Here is a 15,801-nt window from a genome sequence, read left to right as displayed (position 1 = left end):
ATTGTGCTGTTTAATTGAAGCATAACCCCTTGGCGTGGTCGCCTTGATTTTTGCGCTTCGAGATCATAGTTAACGAACCATCACGAGTCCACTGAGTGGACTGTGACAGCACTGCCCTCACCTTCGGTAATAATTTTCCTGTTACCATCTACGTTAATAGCTACAGCTCGGTATCTCTGTTGTTTACCCTCGCTCTTAGCAGAGTAATCTGTAAACCACACATTCCGCAACTCCTCTGAAAAAGCAGGAGTGATTTTTACCACAGAAGGGGAAGGGGTATCCCTCTCCAGGGAATTTGTTACTTCCTCTTGGATATTTAACTGTTTAGGGGTGCCTTCAGTAACAGTAAAGACACTACAATAATGTTCAATCTTAGCATACCGTTCTTTCACAGTATCTCTTTGGGCCACCCCATCGGGGGGGCGGGGTGGGTGGGTGGGTGGGGGGTAGCTCCTGCTAACACAGGTTTAATTACCTTTAAAGTTCCCCTTAAAATTAGAGGCTGTTGGCGTCTGGCTTGCTCTGCTTCTCTGAGAGCAACACTCACTACAAACAACCCTTTTTCCCAACTAGAGTACCGTTTCTCAGCATCCATAAAGCTTCTGAAGTAAAATCTGATCGGATGGGTAGGACCTTCTGGTCCTTTTTGCCAAAAATGAATTGACAATCCTGAGTGTGCAAACCCCCACCCAATCTGGACAGGGTCAGTGGGGTGAATAGGACCCAAAGCCTGGTGAGTGTTTGCTTCAAATACCAAAAGCTGTAATGCTTCATCATGGGCTGGAGCCCGTTTCCAAGCTGCTCCTTTTCGCAGCAGGTTATATAAGGGCCGTGCAATTATTACAAAGTCTGGGATGTGTTTTCTCCAAAAGACCAATAAGCCTAAGGCATGCTGCAGCTTCTCTTTATTTTCTGGAGTTTTTACCTAGTGTTGAGAGGTTGTCCTGAGGAATACAGGCTGAACCCCCTCTCCACTATATCCCTAAAAATTTTACTTCATTTGCAGCAGTTTGTGTCTTTTCCTCTGGTATCTGGAGTCCCAGAGAATCTAAGTGCTGTATAATCTTTCCTTGTGTCACTTGTACTGGAATAATTTCATTCCCTCCTATCAAAACATCGATATATTGATAAAGTCTAACTCCCAGTAGAATTTGGGCTAATTCTTGTGCCAAAGCACGATGTGCTAACGTGGGAGAATGTTTATATCCCCTAGGGAGGCGAGTAAAGGTATCCTGTTGTCCCTCCAATGTGAAAGCAAAACGATCACGGTCCTCCTCTTGCAGGGGAACCATGACAAACATATCTTTCACATCAATTGTGGCCATCAACGGATGAGCCTGTTCCTCAATGAGTGAGATTAGCTCAGCTCTGTCAGGCACTGCTGCTGTCAAGGGATCGGTGTTTGCGTTAAATCGACTATAATCTACAGTCAGTCTCCACTTCCCATTTGATTTATGAACTGGCCACACTGGAGAATTGTATGGGGAGTGGGTGAATGTAAAAATGCCCTGTTGTTTAAGATCCTCACAGGAGCTATACCCTCCCGGGCCCCTAATGGCAAGGCGTAGGGTTTCACATTAATCAACCTGGAAGCGGGGAGGGTAGGTGCTGCTTGCAACAGGTGCACTTCTGCCCAGGACCTTTCAGCTAATTTTCTGATCTGAGGAATGCCAAAGGACCATGAGTTTCCCTGGGTATCACACCACTCTCTGCCCTTCAATATAGCTATGCCCAAAAGATTTGTCCGAAAAGGGCCTATTGCAACTTTGGTGTCAACTGGGTCTTCCTCCCTAGGCAACCATAATGTTACCAAGGCCATAGGTACTGACTGAGTTTTCCCTAAAGCATTTAAAACAATTAGGTTTTTAGACGAAGTCAAAATTCCACATTGCTCCGCCTCACTCTGCATCAGTGCAGTGATTTGTGCTCCTGTGTCAACTAAACACGTTACTGGTTTTTTCCGTGTCCCACAGCCACTGTAATCATTAAATCTCCTCTCAAATTTAAGGTGAGTTGCCTAATAAACATCCACCCTCCGCTCCCCTCCCTACCTTCGAGGGACGGAGGATCTAGTTTCCCGTCGCACTCTTTACTTCATTAGCTTTTTCCTGATGCCTATTGATGGTGGGGCACTGGGGGTTGGCTCAAAACTAATTTTGTGCCCTGACCATGTCTGTACAAGTTTCTCCAATTTCTGGGTTGGGAGCCCATCCATTAAATCCTGGGGAATACCTCTCTGGAGCCCCAGCTGCCACCATGCCTGTCAGCTTAGGGGTCTCCCTCTCCCAGGATCATTAAATCAGACCGATTTAGAATTCTGACTTCTCGGAGCCTGTGCTAACCATCGCTCAGCTTTTCCCACAGTTCGTACGGCTCTCATTTTTGGTCTTTGCCAGGATCCACCAACGGGACCATATTTTCTCTCAAAGTTAATTAGCTCTTGGGTAACTTCCCCCCATGTAACTCTGTCTGGTATGGGGGTATTTTGTATCTTTCCCTGTAGCTGGATCCCAATGGGTTTTAAAGAATCAGAAAGTCCTTGAATTAGGAGTCATCCCTTCTGGGTCCACAGGCATCATCATGTGAAAGCCCTGGAGAGATTCAAGCCTTCTGTCATACATCATCTGCACACAAGCTGCCTTTTGTACACTTTCTACCAGCTGATCCATCGTACCTGTTATGGCTAGGGGATCTCCTCTCTTCAAAGGGTTCAGTCCCTTGGCCCAATACACTGCCCTCTGTGTTAATGACCATGGGGCCTGGAGGGTTGCCAGTAGTTAAAAACACACCTGGACCCCAGTATCCTTCTGCTTCCTTCTCTGACAACAAAATCCCGTCTCCTCCTGACAAGGACACTTTCCAAACATATTCTGTTTTGGATTCCTTTGGAGTCCTTGCAAAGTCCTTCCTTAATTTTGCTAACTCAGTCCCTGTAAACGGACCCTCTTTAGTAACAATTTGGGGACAAGTGTCATTGTCTGTCTCATATAAATACTCAGTCTTTACTAGGGGATACATGTGAGGAGGGTTTTCTGCTGCCTCTTTTACTCTCTGTAAATCCCCCTGGGGATATATTTTTCTAATCCCTTTCTCTGTTAACTTCGATTCCACCTCCCCAAATGAGCCACTTTCTTTCCACAATTATTCTCTTAATGTGTCTTTTAACAAAGCATTCTGGTTTCTCTCCTGCTCTAATAGCTGTTTTGTCTCTTCTAACTGCTCTCTCAGTGCTTTAACTGTCATTTTCAAGGAATCTACCATGGCATCATCTTGACACAATCTTTGACTCCTATCTTCCTTGGCTGCTGCCAAACTTGCCCCTGAAACTGCATAAATTATGGATTTTCCCTTCCCAGGTCTAACTTCAGCCTCCTTCTGCAATATCATGATCCTATCCACTATATTCTGCATTGGAACCAGTGATTTTTTGCCCATTCTCTCCCTTGGGGAGCTGGCCGACCATGATAGGTTCCCAAAAAGTCATCCATTTTATATAAATGGATATACTTCCCATACTTCAGCAGGGGAAACATCACAAACATCAGTAGAAGTGTGGGCACTCATTTCACCAAAGAGAGATTATTTCATCCTGAGAGGGCCTCACTGTAAATTCTCTATTACTCCCCTCCCTTCAATCTCAGGAGGTCACAATTTTAAACTTCTTTAGAGACTCATTTCTTGTTCAATTCTATTGCTTCATCCTTCTCCGGCTGTTTTCCTCGTGGAGAAACAGAACCACAGATCTGGACTCTGCACTCACTTTGTACAAAGGTACGTCCCAGGAACACACACACACACAAGAGCCTCTCATAAAGAACCTGGCACTTTCTGTTTCACCAAGAATCCTGTCCGTGACACCATTTAAAATGTCGCATGCCGGTCTGAGACTGGAGCGTGGTTCTGTTTGTATTCTCAGGAACAGAATTAAGACTCAAAACAGAGTCAAGAGCCAAGGAACTTTATTTGCCCAACAATAAATCTGCAAATGCAAAGGGAGAGAGCGAGCGAGAGATAAAGAGAGAGAAGAGAAGGAAAGAAAGAAGGAAAGAAAAGGAAAGAGTTCAAAGCAATAGATACCACCGCAGAGCTGTGGCATCCCGACAGTCCAATTTGTTTTCAAGTCTGCTGGGGAAATGTTCCACAAGATGTTAGTTGGTTCCATTTTTTTATAGAGCTGTTAGAAGCTGTTCTGCTTAACCACACCTTTCACCCGGCAATGGTATACATGCCCAACATCCTTGACCACCCTGACCCCAAGTTTGGGCACATGCACTGGGGTTTGGTTAAGTTTTGCAGGATCAGCCTCCCCCATTGTTCCATGGCGTCAGTCGATTTCCTCCTTTAACAACGTATAGATAAATCTCTGTGGTGGCAGTGGTGTTATCTTCCTGCCTTAAATCTCTTCTGTGGCGGTAGTCATTCACTGTGGTGATGGCATGAGTTTCCTACCATATCAATGTTGAGACAATATATCTGCTGTGGCTATGGTGAGTAGTTTCTCACACTCCAGTTGTGGTGCTCCCCTGCACTCCCTTTTGTGTGTGTGTGTGTGTGTGTGTGTAGCTGTTGTCACGTTACCTAACCGGGGACACTTTGTGATAGGGATGGGCAACATTAGATATACACATTTCTCAGTACAGAATTGTGTGTGTGTGATCGTGTCACAAATATGTGACAGCAAAAATCCCACAGAGGTCAAAAATACTTTCACATTGTCACATAGAGCTATGAAAATCAAACTTGCTTGATTCAATTTGCCAGAGGTTGAATGATGCAAGTGTGCTCTAACTCCATTGATTTACATATTTTTAGTACAAACCTCTGCATTTTTATAAGTAGAAATACATTCTCCAAGTCCAGACACTGTCAGTCAATACATCTTATTTAATCTCCAAAAGTCTTTGTTCACATGCTGTCTTGGTTTATGTGAATGACAATGAGAGAGATTAGTGTTTCCAACTTAATCATTCCTCACAGCTACATGAAAAGACCCTGAGAAGACATTGGGAACTGTTAACCTTTTACCGTGTGTCCCAAAGATGAATCACACTACAGTTGTCAGGGCAGAGTCCTGTGGTTGCCTTCAGCAGTGCTTGTACTTTGTGGCAATATGCATTGCCAAATTGATGAAATTTGATTTTATTTATAGGATAAATCCACAGATATTATAAGTTAATAAAAATAATAAATGGTACAACTTTTCTTTTTTTTTCTTTTTTTTTTCCCCCCTGCAGCCTTGCTTCATTAAAAACTAATAGTTTCTTGATTAAATGTGGCTTAATGCCTTGTTGTGGAATTTTAAGACATAGAGTAAGCCAAAGATAAAAGTTCCTTAGAGTTGTGGCAGTGGAGTCATATAAGCAAAGTTATTTTATTGAGAAATGGTAGCTTGACATGTCTGTAAAATTTATAGGAATGGAATCATCTTCAAAACCTCCTAGGAGTTGGAAAAGGAAATTGCATTTGATATAATGGGAAACATTTGTGATTTTTTAATGCAAGGCAATGTGTTCTATGCTTGCTATCAGGAAACCTTTTCCATCTTCTCCTGCCTTTGGGATGATACTTCTGAAGACTTTTAAAATGAGAGAAGAAGGCTTCATCTATACTGGGCATGTTGGAAATACTTGTATGTTTGTGATGGAAATCTGCTCTGCTATGAATTTTTACTGGGAAGTTCATTAAAAAGTCTCCTTATATATGATCTGTTTTACACAATTACAGAAAACAATTTGATTTTGATTAAATCACATATATATGTGATTCTGCCACCAGGAAGTGAGTATGAAAAAAACCCCAATGAAAATTATGTATTTGTAAAGGATTTTTCTCTCCCAAGGATTTTGTGGGTTTATTTAATATACTGAGCCTTAGAGTGAAGTGAAATGAGTACATTTTGCTGTGGAGTACTCTTGCATGTAGATCAAATGTTTTGTGGCCCCATAGAGATATAACCTTTGACTGCATATTTATGACTTTAAATTGCTCCTGAAATTGAGTTATGAATGCAGAACTCAGATTTACCTTTGGGTGTTGATATAGTTTTTTTTAAAAAAGATATGTGTTTGCATAATAAATGTTTTAGTTTTTCTCTATATTTAAAATATTTCTTTACTTTGAAATAACAAAACCCATGTATGATTCTGTTAACCTTTGTAAGAGGCTCACTGAATCTGAACATAATAATGCAGATAATAGCTGATTTAGATTAGCTAATGATATATCTGTGTGTCCATAGTCATGGTCATCTTTTCTAAGCACTTCCAGGTGAAATTGTAGAAAGGGGAAAGAACGATAAAAGAAGATGGGGTCATAAAGTTTCCTTGTTCATTTCCATAGGAAGTTGTAATATTGATATCTATCCCTGAATTGGGACAGAATAAGGCTAAAACTCATCACTAATCACACATTCAATTGCTAATGAATCTCTCTGGAGACTGCATCCAGAGAACTTCTGCATCAAACAATGGCTTCCAAAGGTGAAAATGACATGCATCATACTGTACTGAAGTTGGTTTCTCTTTTTAAATCTTACCCAGGGATGGACCTAGTGCAGCTACTAACAGAGCTGTCCTGAAAATTACATTAAGACTCAAGCACAAACTGTTGTATTTATCAGCTTCTTGTTGCTGTTCTTGTTTAGTTTGTGGACTCTCTCACAGTTTTAACACCATGGAAATAAGATATTGTTATGTATAAACATTTTACTGTTCATTTTTTCTTCCCTCCTAAAAGCCTCTGAAATTTCATAGATGTTAATTTCATTGGTGTTTCATTCCATAGCAAAACTTAGGTTAAAAACTGAGAAAAAAAATGGGTGATCTTTTCCATTTAGCACCAAAGAGGGGGAAAAAATGACCTTCTGAGCTGATCTCACAGATTTAAACATCTGAAAACAACCACCTTACTTTCTTAAATTTTGAATTCCTACAGGTCCAAACCTGATGAATATTTGGAGACAGAGTTATGAGAGGAGTTCCCATCATTAACATTTAATAAACACAAAATAAATCATACTAAATAAAAATAATGCCACAATAAACTGGTGGATGGGGGAGCTTACCCTACCATATCCAGGTACTAAAAGGTCTATAAATATAAAGCAATTTATTTTTATGACCTTCTTTATTAATTCACCATTAAATTCTTTTTCTCTGATAAAATTAAGTCTATAGTAAATTACTAGGTATGGCTTTTGTTAAGACAGATAAAAATCTTTGAAAAGGATATTGGAATAAGACTTTATTTTCTCTCATTAAATAAAGCAGGGCCAGGGCTAAAAGCCAGGTTTGCTCATGGCAGGCTCTGAGAGTTTTCTTTCAGAGAGCAAGAGTTTCCCTGTATCATGCAGGGATGAAAATAAAAGATTCAGAACTTCTGTTGTTACCATCTGAGCAACACGTGATGATTGCTTCTGGTGAACTGCTACCAAATGGAGTGAACTAATAGTGTATAAAAATATTCAGATTCATGCCCCTCTCCCTGGCAGAGGCAGCATGGGAAGGGCCTTTGCTGACTGCTTGCCAAATTCTGTATGGACTTGCCTTTTGAGAAGAAGAGTTCAGATTTTCCTCTCCTCAGCTCTTCTTGACATTTGCTGTTTATTTGGCTGATGCTTCTGATTTTTCTGTTTTGATTCCTTTGAGCACTGCAGAAAGGGGACCAGTTCCATGTGGGCCAGAGGATAACAGAAAAACAGGTGTTAAAAACTCTTGGAAATACTATATTAAATATTCCATTGGGTCATTGCACTATCAGTCAACTTCCAGCTGTGAGCAACTTAATATAACTGCACAGACTTCTGGAATATTCTGTTTCTCTCCACTCGGGTTATTTAATTACGTCAGTTATGAAAAGACCACCATCTGCAGCTTTTTGGTCCATTTCTTCATCCCAGTGCAAAGGCTGTTCAGTTCTGATGTTAAGGCAGGAATGTCAGACGAGTCAAAGCTATGGCATCAGCACAAACTCCTTGCCCATCTGTGGTTTGCCTTGGACTTGCCCTCATCCAAGCACTGAGCCTTGATGGAGATCATGACTCCAACTGCAGTCTACAGCTACTTGGCTACTAGCTACTTTTTTAGAAGAGTGGGTAAAGACAGTAAGATCCGATATTTTTCTTTGCCTTTACACAGGGGATCATCCATGGTAAATTTTACACAGTAAGGAGGTTTGACTGGTGCACTTCAGCACAAAATTGCATCCAAAGCAAGAAATGCATGGAATGAAATAATATAGTAAATTTTGTCTGGATTTGTTGGGATTTTTTGTTTGTTAGTGTTCTGTTGTTTGTTTGTTTGTTTTGGCTTTTTGTTTGTTTAGTTGGTTGGTTGGTTGGTTGGCTGGCCAGGGTTTTTTTGGTGTGTGTGGGTTTTCTACTTTTTTAGGGATTTTTGTGTGTGTGTGCTAATGCTGCTACAAATCCAACAAGGGTTCTGAGTACAAAAGCCTGAACTCCCACTGATTTTATTTCATTTGATAATAGCAGGCTTTTAAAGCTTTCTTTACCTAAAAGTGGCATCTTTCACACAGAGAATCGAGATACCAGACAGAAGCACTCGTTAATGTTTACTATTCATTTTTCATAGCAAGAAAAAAAGAGCACAGAGAAGTTTTAACACTGTCATCTGTACAAGAAGATACATTATTGTAAAATGCAACTTGCTGTTATTGCTGGTATTACCATGAACAATGTATCCATTATCACTTTGTAGAGGGCTTCTTATCCTGTTATCTTGCTTTAAGGCTAGTAAAGAGTACTTGTTGTGGAGGACTTGATTATTACTCAACTTTTAGTGTAATCCCGCTTTTTTCAGTCTTTCTTTCACCTGAATAAAAAACCAAGAATGGGTATTTTGGTTGAGGGGCAGAGGGGTTGAGTTACTTGTTATTTATTTATTTACTTTCTCAAGTGTTTTATTATTGCAATGAGTTCAGAGATGAAAAAATAAATCTGATGTGAGGTAAAAAAAAAGGAGTTTTAAGGGGATATTATGTCCACCTGGCTGCAGAATTTAGTTATTTCTTTGTGTCATGGAAAGCATCAGAAATTTGTTTCAGCTGTCAACAGTCCTTCACCTATTTTACCCTGTTTCCCTGCTCTCCAAATGTATTTAATCTCACAGAGAAGCCATTCTCTCTATTTCACAGCTGATCAGTTAAGGAACAGCATACTTTGGGACAAACTTCGATGAGTAAGTGGTAAATTATTTTATGCAGGCATCCTAATGATCAAGTCCTTTGTCATAGAACTGTCTGGGTTGGAAAGGACCTTTAAAAATCATCTAGTCCGGCCCCCCTGCCATGGGCAGGGACACCTTCCACTAGATCATGTTGCTCAAAGCTGCATCCAGCCTGGCCTTGAACACTTGAAAATTTGTCCATTTGCATTGCACAGACTGCTGTTGAAGTCCTTCTTATCAGTGTATACCCCACCTTCTACACATACATATCTATCCTCTGCTCAAACTGTTACTCCTGTTTACCTTATTATTCATGGAAAGAGAGTAAATATTGTCGGGAAAGAACTTACAGCTGAAGCAAAGCAGGGTTCAAGCTTTCATGTGTCTTGCTGTCAATAAGCTTCTGCTTCTACAAAGCATGCTTGGTTTATTTAATTTAGTTAATTACAGGAGTTACCAGAGGTGGAGCTCAGATGCTGTACCAGCAAACACATTGCATTTGGACATTATACTAATTGCTGAGGTATGCCAGGTATAAGACCTCGGTGTATCAGGCTGTTAGAAAGTAAGCTGGAATCATGCTCATTTTACTTGTAAAAATCCAAGCTGGCAAGAAGCTGAAGCAACACAGTAATGAAACACAGTTGCCTAATTAGCTTAGCAACCAAATTTCACTAATTTATTTAAAATTTTTTAAAAAATAATAATTAAATGCCCTAATTTGTGAACCATGAGCATTAAACACTTTCCAATTAGCAGTTCATTTAAGGGAAGTGCTTTCATAGGACTTTTATATGTCTAAGGCCATTTCTTTCTGTGAAGAATATTTTAAAATTCTGTCAGCATCCTTTGAGACAAAGTATTCAGAGCAATGTTATTTATATACAGCAGTGTGGTGTGAGCCAGAATTGTGACTCAGGTCTTCTGCATCTTTGAAGAATCGTAGGACGGCAAGGAAAGTTCAAGGGAAATTCCCGGTGGCATGGAAATTCCCAAGTTTTATTGTTTTCTTATTATTTATATATGGAAATGTGTGGCTGTTACTTACCCCGCTCAGTTACAATATAGGGGCAGTGCTTTGTTTCTGTTCAGCCACAGAATGATCTAAACTGCTCTGAACAGCATAGGGAGCTCAGGTTTGTCTCAGGAATCAGGAGGCAAAGTACAAGCTTGGTATCATAGAGGGCTCTGTGGCTACACCCCCAGGGCACCTTCTGCCCCCAGTGCCTTGGGTTGGGTTGGGGTGCTCCCCCTTGACTAGGCATATTACTCCACACAACTGCCATTTCTAAGGGTGTGGTGAGGCAGCTTCCTTAGCCTTGTGGACCTCATAGTGAGGAATGCCATATGGGGACATGGGGACACTCTGAGGAGTGAGGGCTGTGACTGATGCCAGCCAGGACCACCAGCTGAGGTAACAACCACCTCTCAACATTCAGACCAGTTGACTGACTTTTAGGCTGCTCACCAATGGGTATTTTAAAGACACGGGCAATGGAAGAAGAGTGAAAAAGTATTCTGATTTACTGTGTGACTGACTCAGAGTGCAAACAGGGTGACACACCATGTATGAATTCAATACCTCAGACTACAGGACACAACATTTCCTAAGCTTCTGTATTGAAAGTAAGTAAAGCTGTGGTTGAGATTAAGCTGATGTCTTCTCTTGCCAGAGAAAAGTACAGATTCTGCATTATTCCTCAGGTTCTTGTTCTGGTTCTGTCCCCCCTTTTCTTTTCATCAGCCTCTTAGTTATGCAAAATTGGCTTTTTATGCCCAGCTGAAGCTTTGCAACACCCACCACATCTACTTCACCTTTCTTGTGGTTGTAGCTACTGCAGCACCTGCTCTTCCTACTTTTGCATGGTTTTATATGTGTGTGCACTCACACATGCTATTTTGGTCTATGTTAGTAGTATGGATTGAATAAACCCCCAAGTTATATATTCTTTACTACAAAATCAGCTTTTCTTCTTAGTCCCTTTTCTGACAGCTGTCTGGACAGGTTAGTTTTGGTTATAGATAGCATCTCAGCATGGCTGCATCTAACTTTGATTTAGCCCATAGAAAAGACATTTGTCTAAAGACACCTAAAGTGATGACAGAAAAGACAATATCTCTGCCTTTCTGTGCTTGCAATGATGGGTACTCACAGCTCTCTGAAGATACATTGAAAAGGTTGTTCTAACTTCAAAACTTTGTAAAAAGATGGAAACATTCATTTCTAAATTACTGTTACTAACAGAAGATGAGAGGCTAACGAGGACATAGGACAGTGTGATAAAGTATTTTGCAGCCTTTAGAGTGTTGGAAGGGTGTTACACAAGTCAGAGGTAGAGTTATTCTGTTTCTATGACTCCCTTTCCTCCTTTCTTCCTGGTTCTGCACTTCTTCCTGAACAAAGAACTGTGTGTGCTATTTCTCCTTCCTCCCATCAGCTCTTTGATTAGTCAGACTAGTCAGGAAGCCTGCAGTCCTCTACCTTGTGTCTGCATAAGTGCAGTTATACAGAGTGCACGTTGTGTGACATCTAATCTTTCAACTTGTCTTATTACCCAGCTACACAGTGGACTCTGAAGAAGAACAAATGATCTCCAGCAAAGGACTCTGTGTGCGAAGGGTACTCCCTGTATTCCTCCTCCTCCTCCTAACTGATTTTAATTGATTCTTCAGTGGCTTGGAAAACTGACTTCCTCCTTTTGTTGTAACACATGCATTTTAGACCACCCGAGGCAGGTATACAGTGACAAAACCAGTGTTTGTACTGTGGCATGTACAAATTGCAGATGAAATTGTTTCCTTAGATATTCTTGCTAACAAACAAAATAACCACAAAAACACGTGGCATAAATGCCAGTGGGATAACAATCAATCTGACAAACACAGGTGAATTAAAGTAAGAAGATACTCATCAATGTAAATCTCGCAATATCTCTAGAGCAGGGGTCCTCAGACTTTCTAAACAGGGGGCCGGCACGCGGATCTGTGGCTGCTTGGTTTCCCCCCCCCAACCCCTGGTGGGGGGGTTCTGTAAATACTGGGGGCCGGATTGAGGACCCTGGGGGGCTGTATCCAGCCCGTGGGCCGTAGTTGGAGGACCCCTGTTCTAGAGTTTACTACATTTCACTAACCTTAAAAAGAGAAGCATTGGGTACTTGGTTCTTCAAAATTATTATGATAAATTTTGTTTATTTTCAATTTTTTTTCCTTCTCAATTTATAAGTTTGTGCTTGCAAAAATTTAAATGCATGTTTTCCTCTCCCCCACATCATGACAGTACCAAACTTTGCTTCACTTAATTGGCTGAAGAATGATAACTATAGAATAATCACTTTCCTTGAATCAGCAGGTTTCTCAGTTTGCTTGCTGCATGAGTGAGTAAGACCTTAATGATTACAGCCAAGTGATTCCATTCAACAATTGAGTGGAACACTTCATGTTGCTTCATCTCTTGCCACAACAGTTTTCTCTGTGGGGACAGTAATGAATCCCTTTCAAGTCAGCTTCACAGAGATTACTACTTTTTTTTTTTTTTTTTTAAAAAAAAAAAGGAACTTTAAGGATTGGGAGGCACAGGGGAGCATTTCAACTTGAAATAGAGGAGCTCTGCAAGAATTTCAATAGTTTCACTCTTCAGAGTTAAATTACTAGACCAGAAGTTTTGAGCATTTTAATATTTTGAGACAATGGAAATGAAAACTTAGGAATGGGCTGAGATCCAAAATTACATCTTCAGTCAAGCGTTAGAACTTTGTGAAGTAAAGCATACCATTTCTAACAACCCCATCTCAACCTCCAAAACACATATGGACACCAAGTCTTCAGCATCATGTGATTTGTTCTTGAAGAACCACTTCTGTTACTCCTGTGACTTGCTAGTGTAGACAGAGGTGGAGATGGTAAAGGTTCCCCAGGAGGATATGAAGTAAAAACTGGCCTGCAGTATAAATCCAAGTGCAAATTTTTAGCAATAAACTTTCATTCTTGAATTCTAACTATTCTGCAACTGTTTCAATCGGAAACAGGGACCCTTCTGATTAAAAAAAAAAAAAAAAGGGACGTGTAGAATCAAGGAAAGCAACATAAACTGTGCACTGCAAATCACTGCTTATGTGGAAGGCTGCCCACTGCTTATTAGCAATGTGTCTAATGGATTTTCGTGTTCATCATAAGCTAGTCTGTCACATTAAATACAGTAACTTTTTTTAAAATTATTTTTTAATGCTTCATTTTCAAGGTGGATGTGTGCCATCAAGAGAAAAGAAAATGGAATCTGAAGCCCCTATATGCTAATTAAGCCAGATGGATGCTTATCCTAGAACAGATATGGTCAAGTATTAGTCATTGGGGAAGCTACAATTGCCTGGAGTCTTTTGGAATCAGTCCACACACATTGTGTTGAGTACACCAAAAATCAGCAGGACAGAGATGAAATAGAAAAAAAGTCTCTAACTGCAAACCCAAATATTTTGTAATTATATTTGAACTAATTACATACCTGGAATGAGTGACCTCAGGAGATCTAGATGATGTCTTTGGATCTGACTTCATTTCATGACCTTGTGCTAAGAGACAGCATGGTTGCAGGTATGTGAGTCTCAGTCTTATAACAGATGTCAGGATCTTTAGTGCTCTTGTGAGCTTGGCAGGTAGCAGCTACAACCAGCCAATGAGAAAGACCAGGCAAATAACACGTTTAAGGTGATATCCGTTTCCTTGGCAGTTGATTAAGGGCTGCTCATTAGGAATCTCTTAGCTAGATTTTAAAATAGGCATATTGGAGAGAAAAATATCCTGCTTTTGAGCACTTGAAAAAACAGAAAAACTGCCATTAGATTACGGTGATGGGAACTCCACTGGTCAGAGAGAATTCAGACCCTCACTTACTTGTTATTGTCCAGTTCTGGGTGAGACTGTGACAAGCTGCCTTTTCCCTGCAGAGGCACTTCTGCAAGCTCTGCAAGATATGCAGCAAAAACAATAATAAGCAAATCCAAGTTTGACTGTATCCCAGTGGCCCGAGGACTTCCTGAGTTCTGGTCTCTTGGAAATCCTTCTAATACTATATAGAAGAAAAATACACATATGCTATGGTGGACACAGGGACAAGAAGTTGCTCTTGAAATCATTTACTGAAACTATTGATTACACTGTCTCATTTGGTTGCTACATGCTTGAATCAAGCCACCATGAATGCACAATCCTGAACATCTGCTTTAAAATGATCTTGCCCCCTTTTCAGTGATCCTCACCTAAGTGGAGACATAATCAGTGCTTGTATAACTCTCCCAGCCTGTCTTTGAATTTCGATATTGTTTACAAAGAGACTGAGCGATTAGATGGTCATATGCACTAGAGTGTTTAGGAGCCAGTGGGTAGGGAATTTTGGGATTCAAAGCTGGAATCTTCTTTTACTTAGAGTGTGACCATTGTTGGAAAGTATACTGTGAATTTGTCTCAATTTAAGCATATTTTGGGATGTCTAAATTTTATCCTTTGCTTGTTCCAACATGGAAAATTCTATATCCATGTCTATTGGCTGTTTATAATTTTGATTACTAAATGCTATATTAAGCTTATCTTGAACTTCTGGGTTTTATTATAATACAAACAATACAAAATTGTAACTGGAGTATTTGAACTGTATAGTATTTCCTGCCTTCTGCTGTCCTGGGCCTGGAAGCATCAGGAAAGTTCACAGGAGAAAAAATTTACACTACAATGGCTCCACCTCAGAGAGGCACCCCTAATTTCTGTTAGTTAAGCTGAATGACTGAGCTGGACTTCGGACTTAAATCTATCTCACAGTGGTAAATACTAACATATCATTTATATAAAACAGCTATCCATGGCTCAGAGACATAGGAGTGAACCTGAGAGCTTTTATGCATATGAGTAGCACCACCACAGGCTTCATTTTGAAACAGCTTTTTCTCACATTCTTAACTTGTGTTTTACACCTTGAGCTTTACAGGTACTGATAATATGCCTTTGCAAACTTAAGTTGTTTCAAATGAGCAAAATTAGAGCTTCTTGCTACATGACTAATTAGCATAAGCAATCTCTTGTCTCATAGCAGCCTAGATCTGATGATAAACACCTGCCAGCCCAGATGGTTTGTGGACAAATTTTCTAGTTTAATAAAGTACTGTTGCTGAGCTGCCTCAAAGTATTATTTAACAGGAGTTTTGCAAGTAGTCTGAAAAGTGATTATTGTGAATTCTTAACAAATAAGAATCTCCAAAATTGTTATGTTTAACTGTCATCACTTGTCAAGGCATTGCTTTTAAATAATGCTGCATCGCTGTTACATCTTATTCTGTCTATGTGTGCTAACAATAGTATTGAACAGGCATAAACTTAGGAACAATGCAAGAGCAATAGGACCTGCAAAGTTAGAAAAGCTGTTCTTTCATTATAAAATTTTCTTTTATTAGTTACAGTCTATAGTTCTAAAAACCTGTACGAACAAACTGAATGAGTCCTAGTACAAGATTTTTGTAAAATTCAGATAAATGTTCAAATATGTTAACTCTTAAATATTTATTGAACTGAGGATTGTAACTTATGGCAATAGTTCAGTACAGGTATGGGGAGAACTCCAAAATATATCTCTGTG

General features: G+C 40.0%; 1 protein-coding gene across 1 annotated transcript; it reads right to left on the bottom strand.

The window, feature by feature from the left end:
• Nucleotides 1–974: 974 nt before the first annotated feature.
• On the bottom strand, nt 975–3,488 carry LOC119148344. The gene is given in 5 exon segments (XM_037388351.1): nt 975–1,551; nt 2,343–2,546; nt 2,548–2,762; nt 2,764–3,413; nt 3,416–3,488. Coding segments are annotated over 5 exon segments (1,719 nt in total).
• Between the last annotated feature and the right edge of the window lie 12,313 nt (nt 3,489–15,801).

Source organism: Falco rusticolus, chromosome 5 (genome assembly GCF_015220075.1).
Source record: "Falco rusticolus isolate bFalRus1 chromosome 5, bFalRus1.pri, whole genome shotgun sequence".
NCBI lineage: Eukaryota > Metazoa > Chordata > Aves > Falconiformes > Falconidae > Falco > Falco rusticolus.
This window is presented reverse-complemented; position numbering and strand designations above follow the sequence as displayed.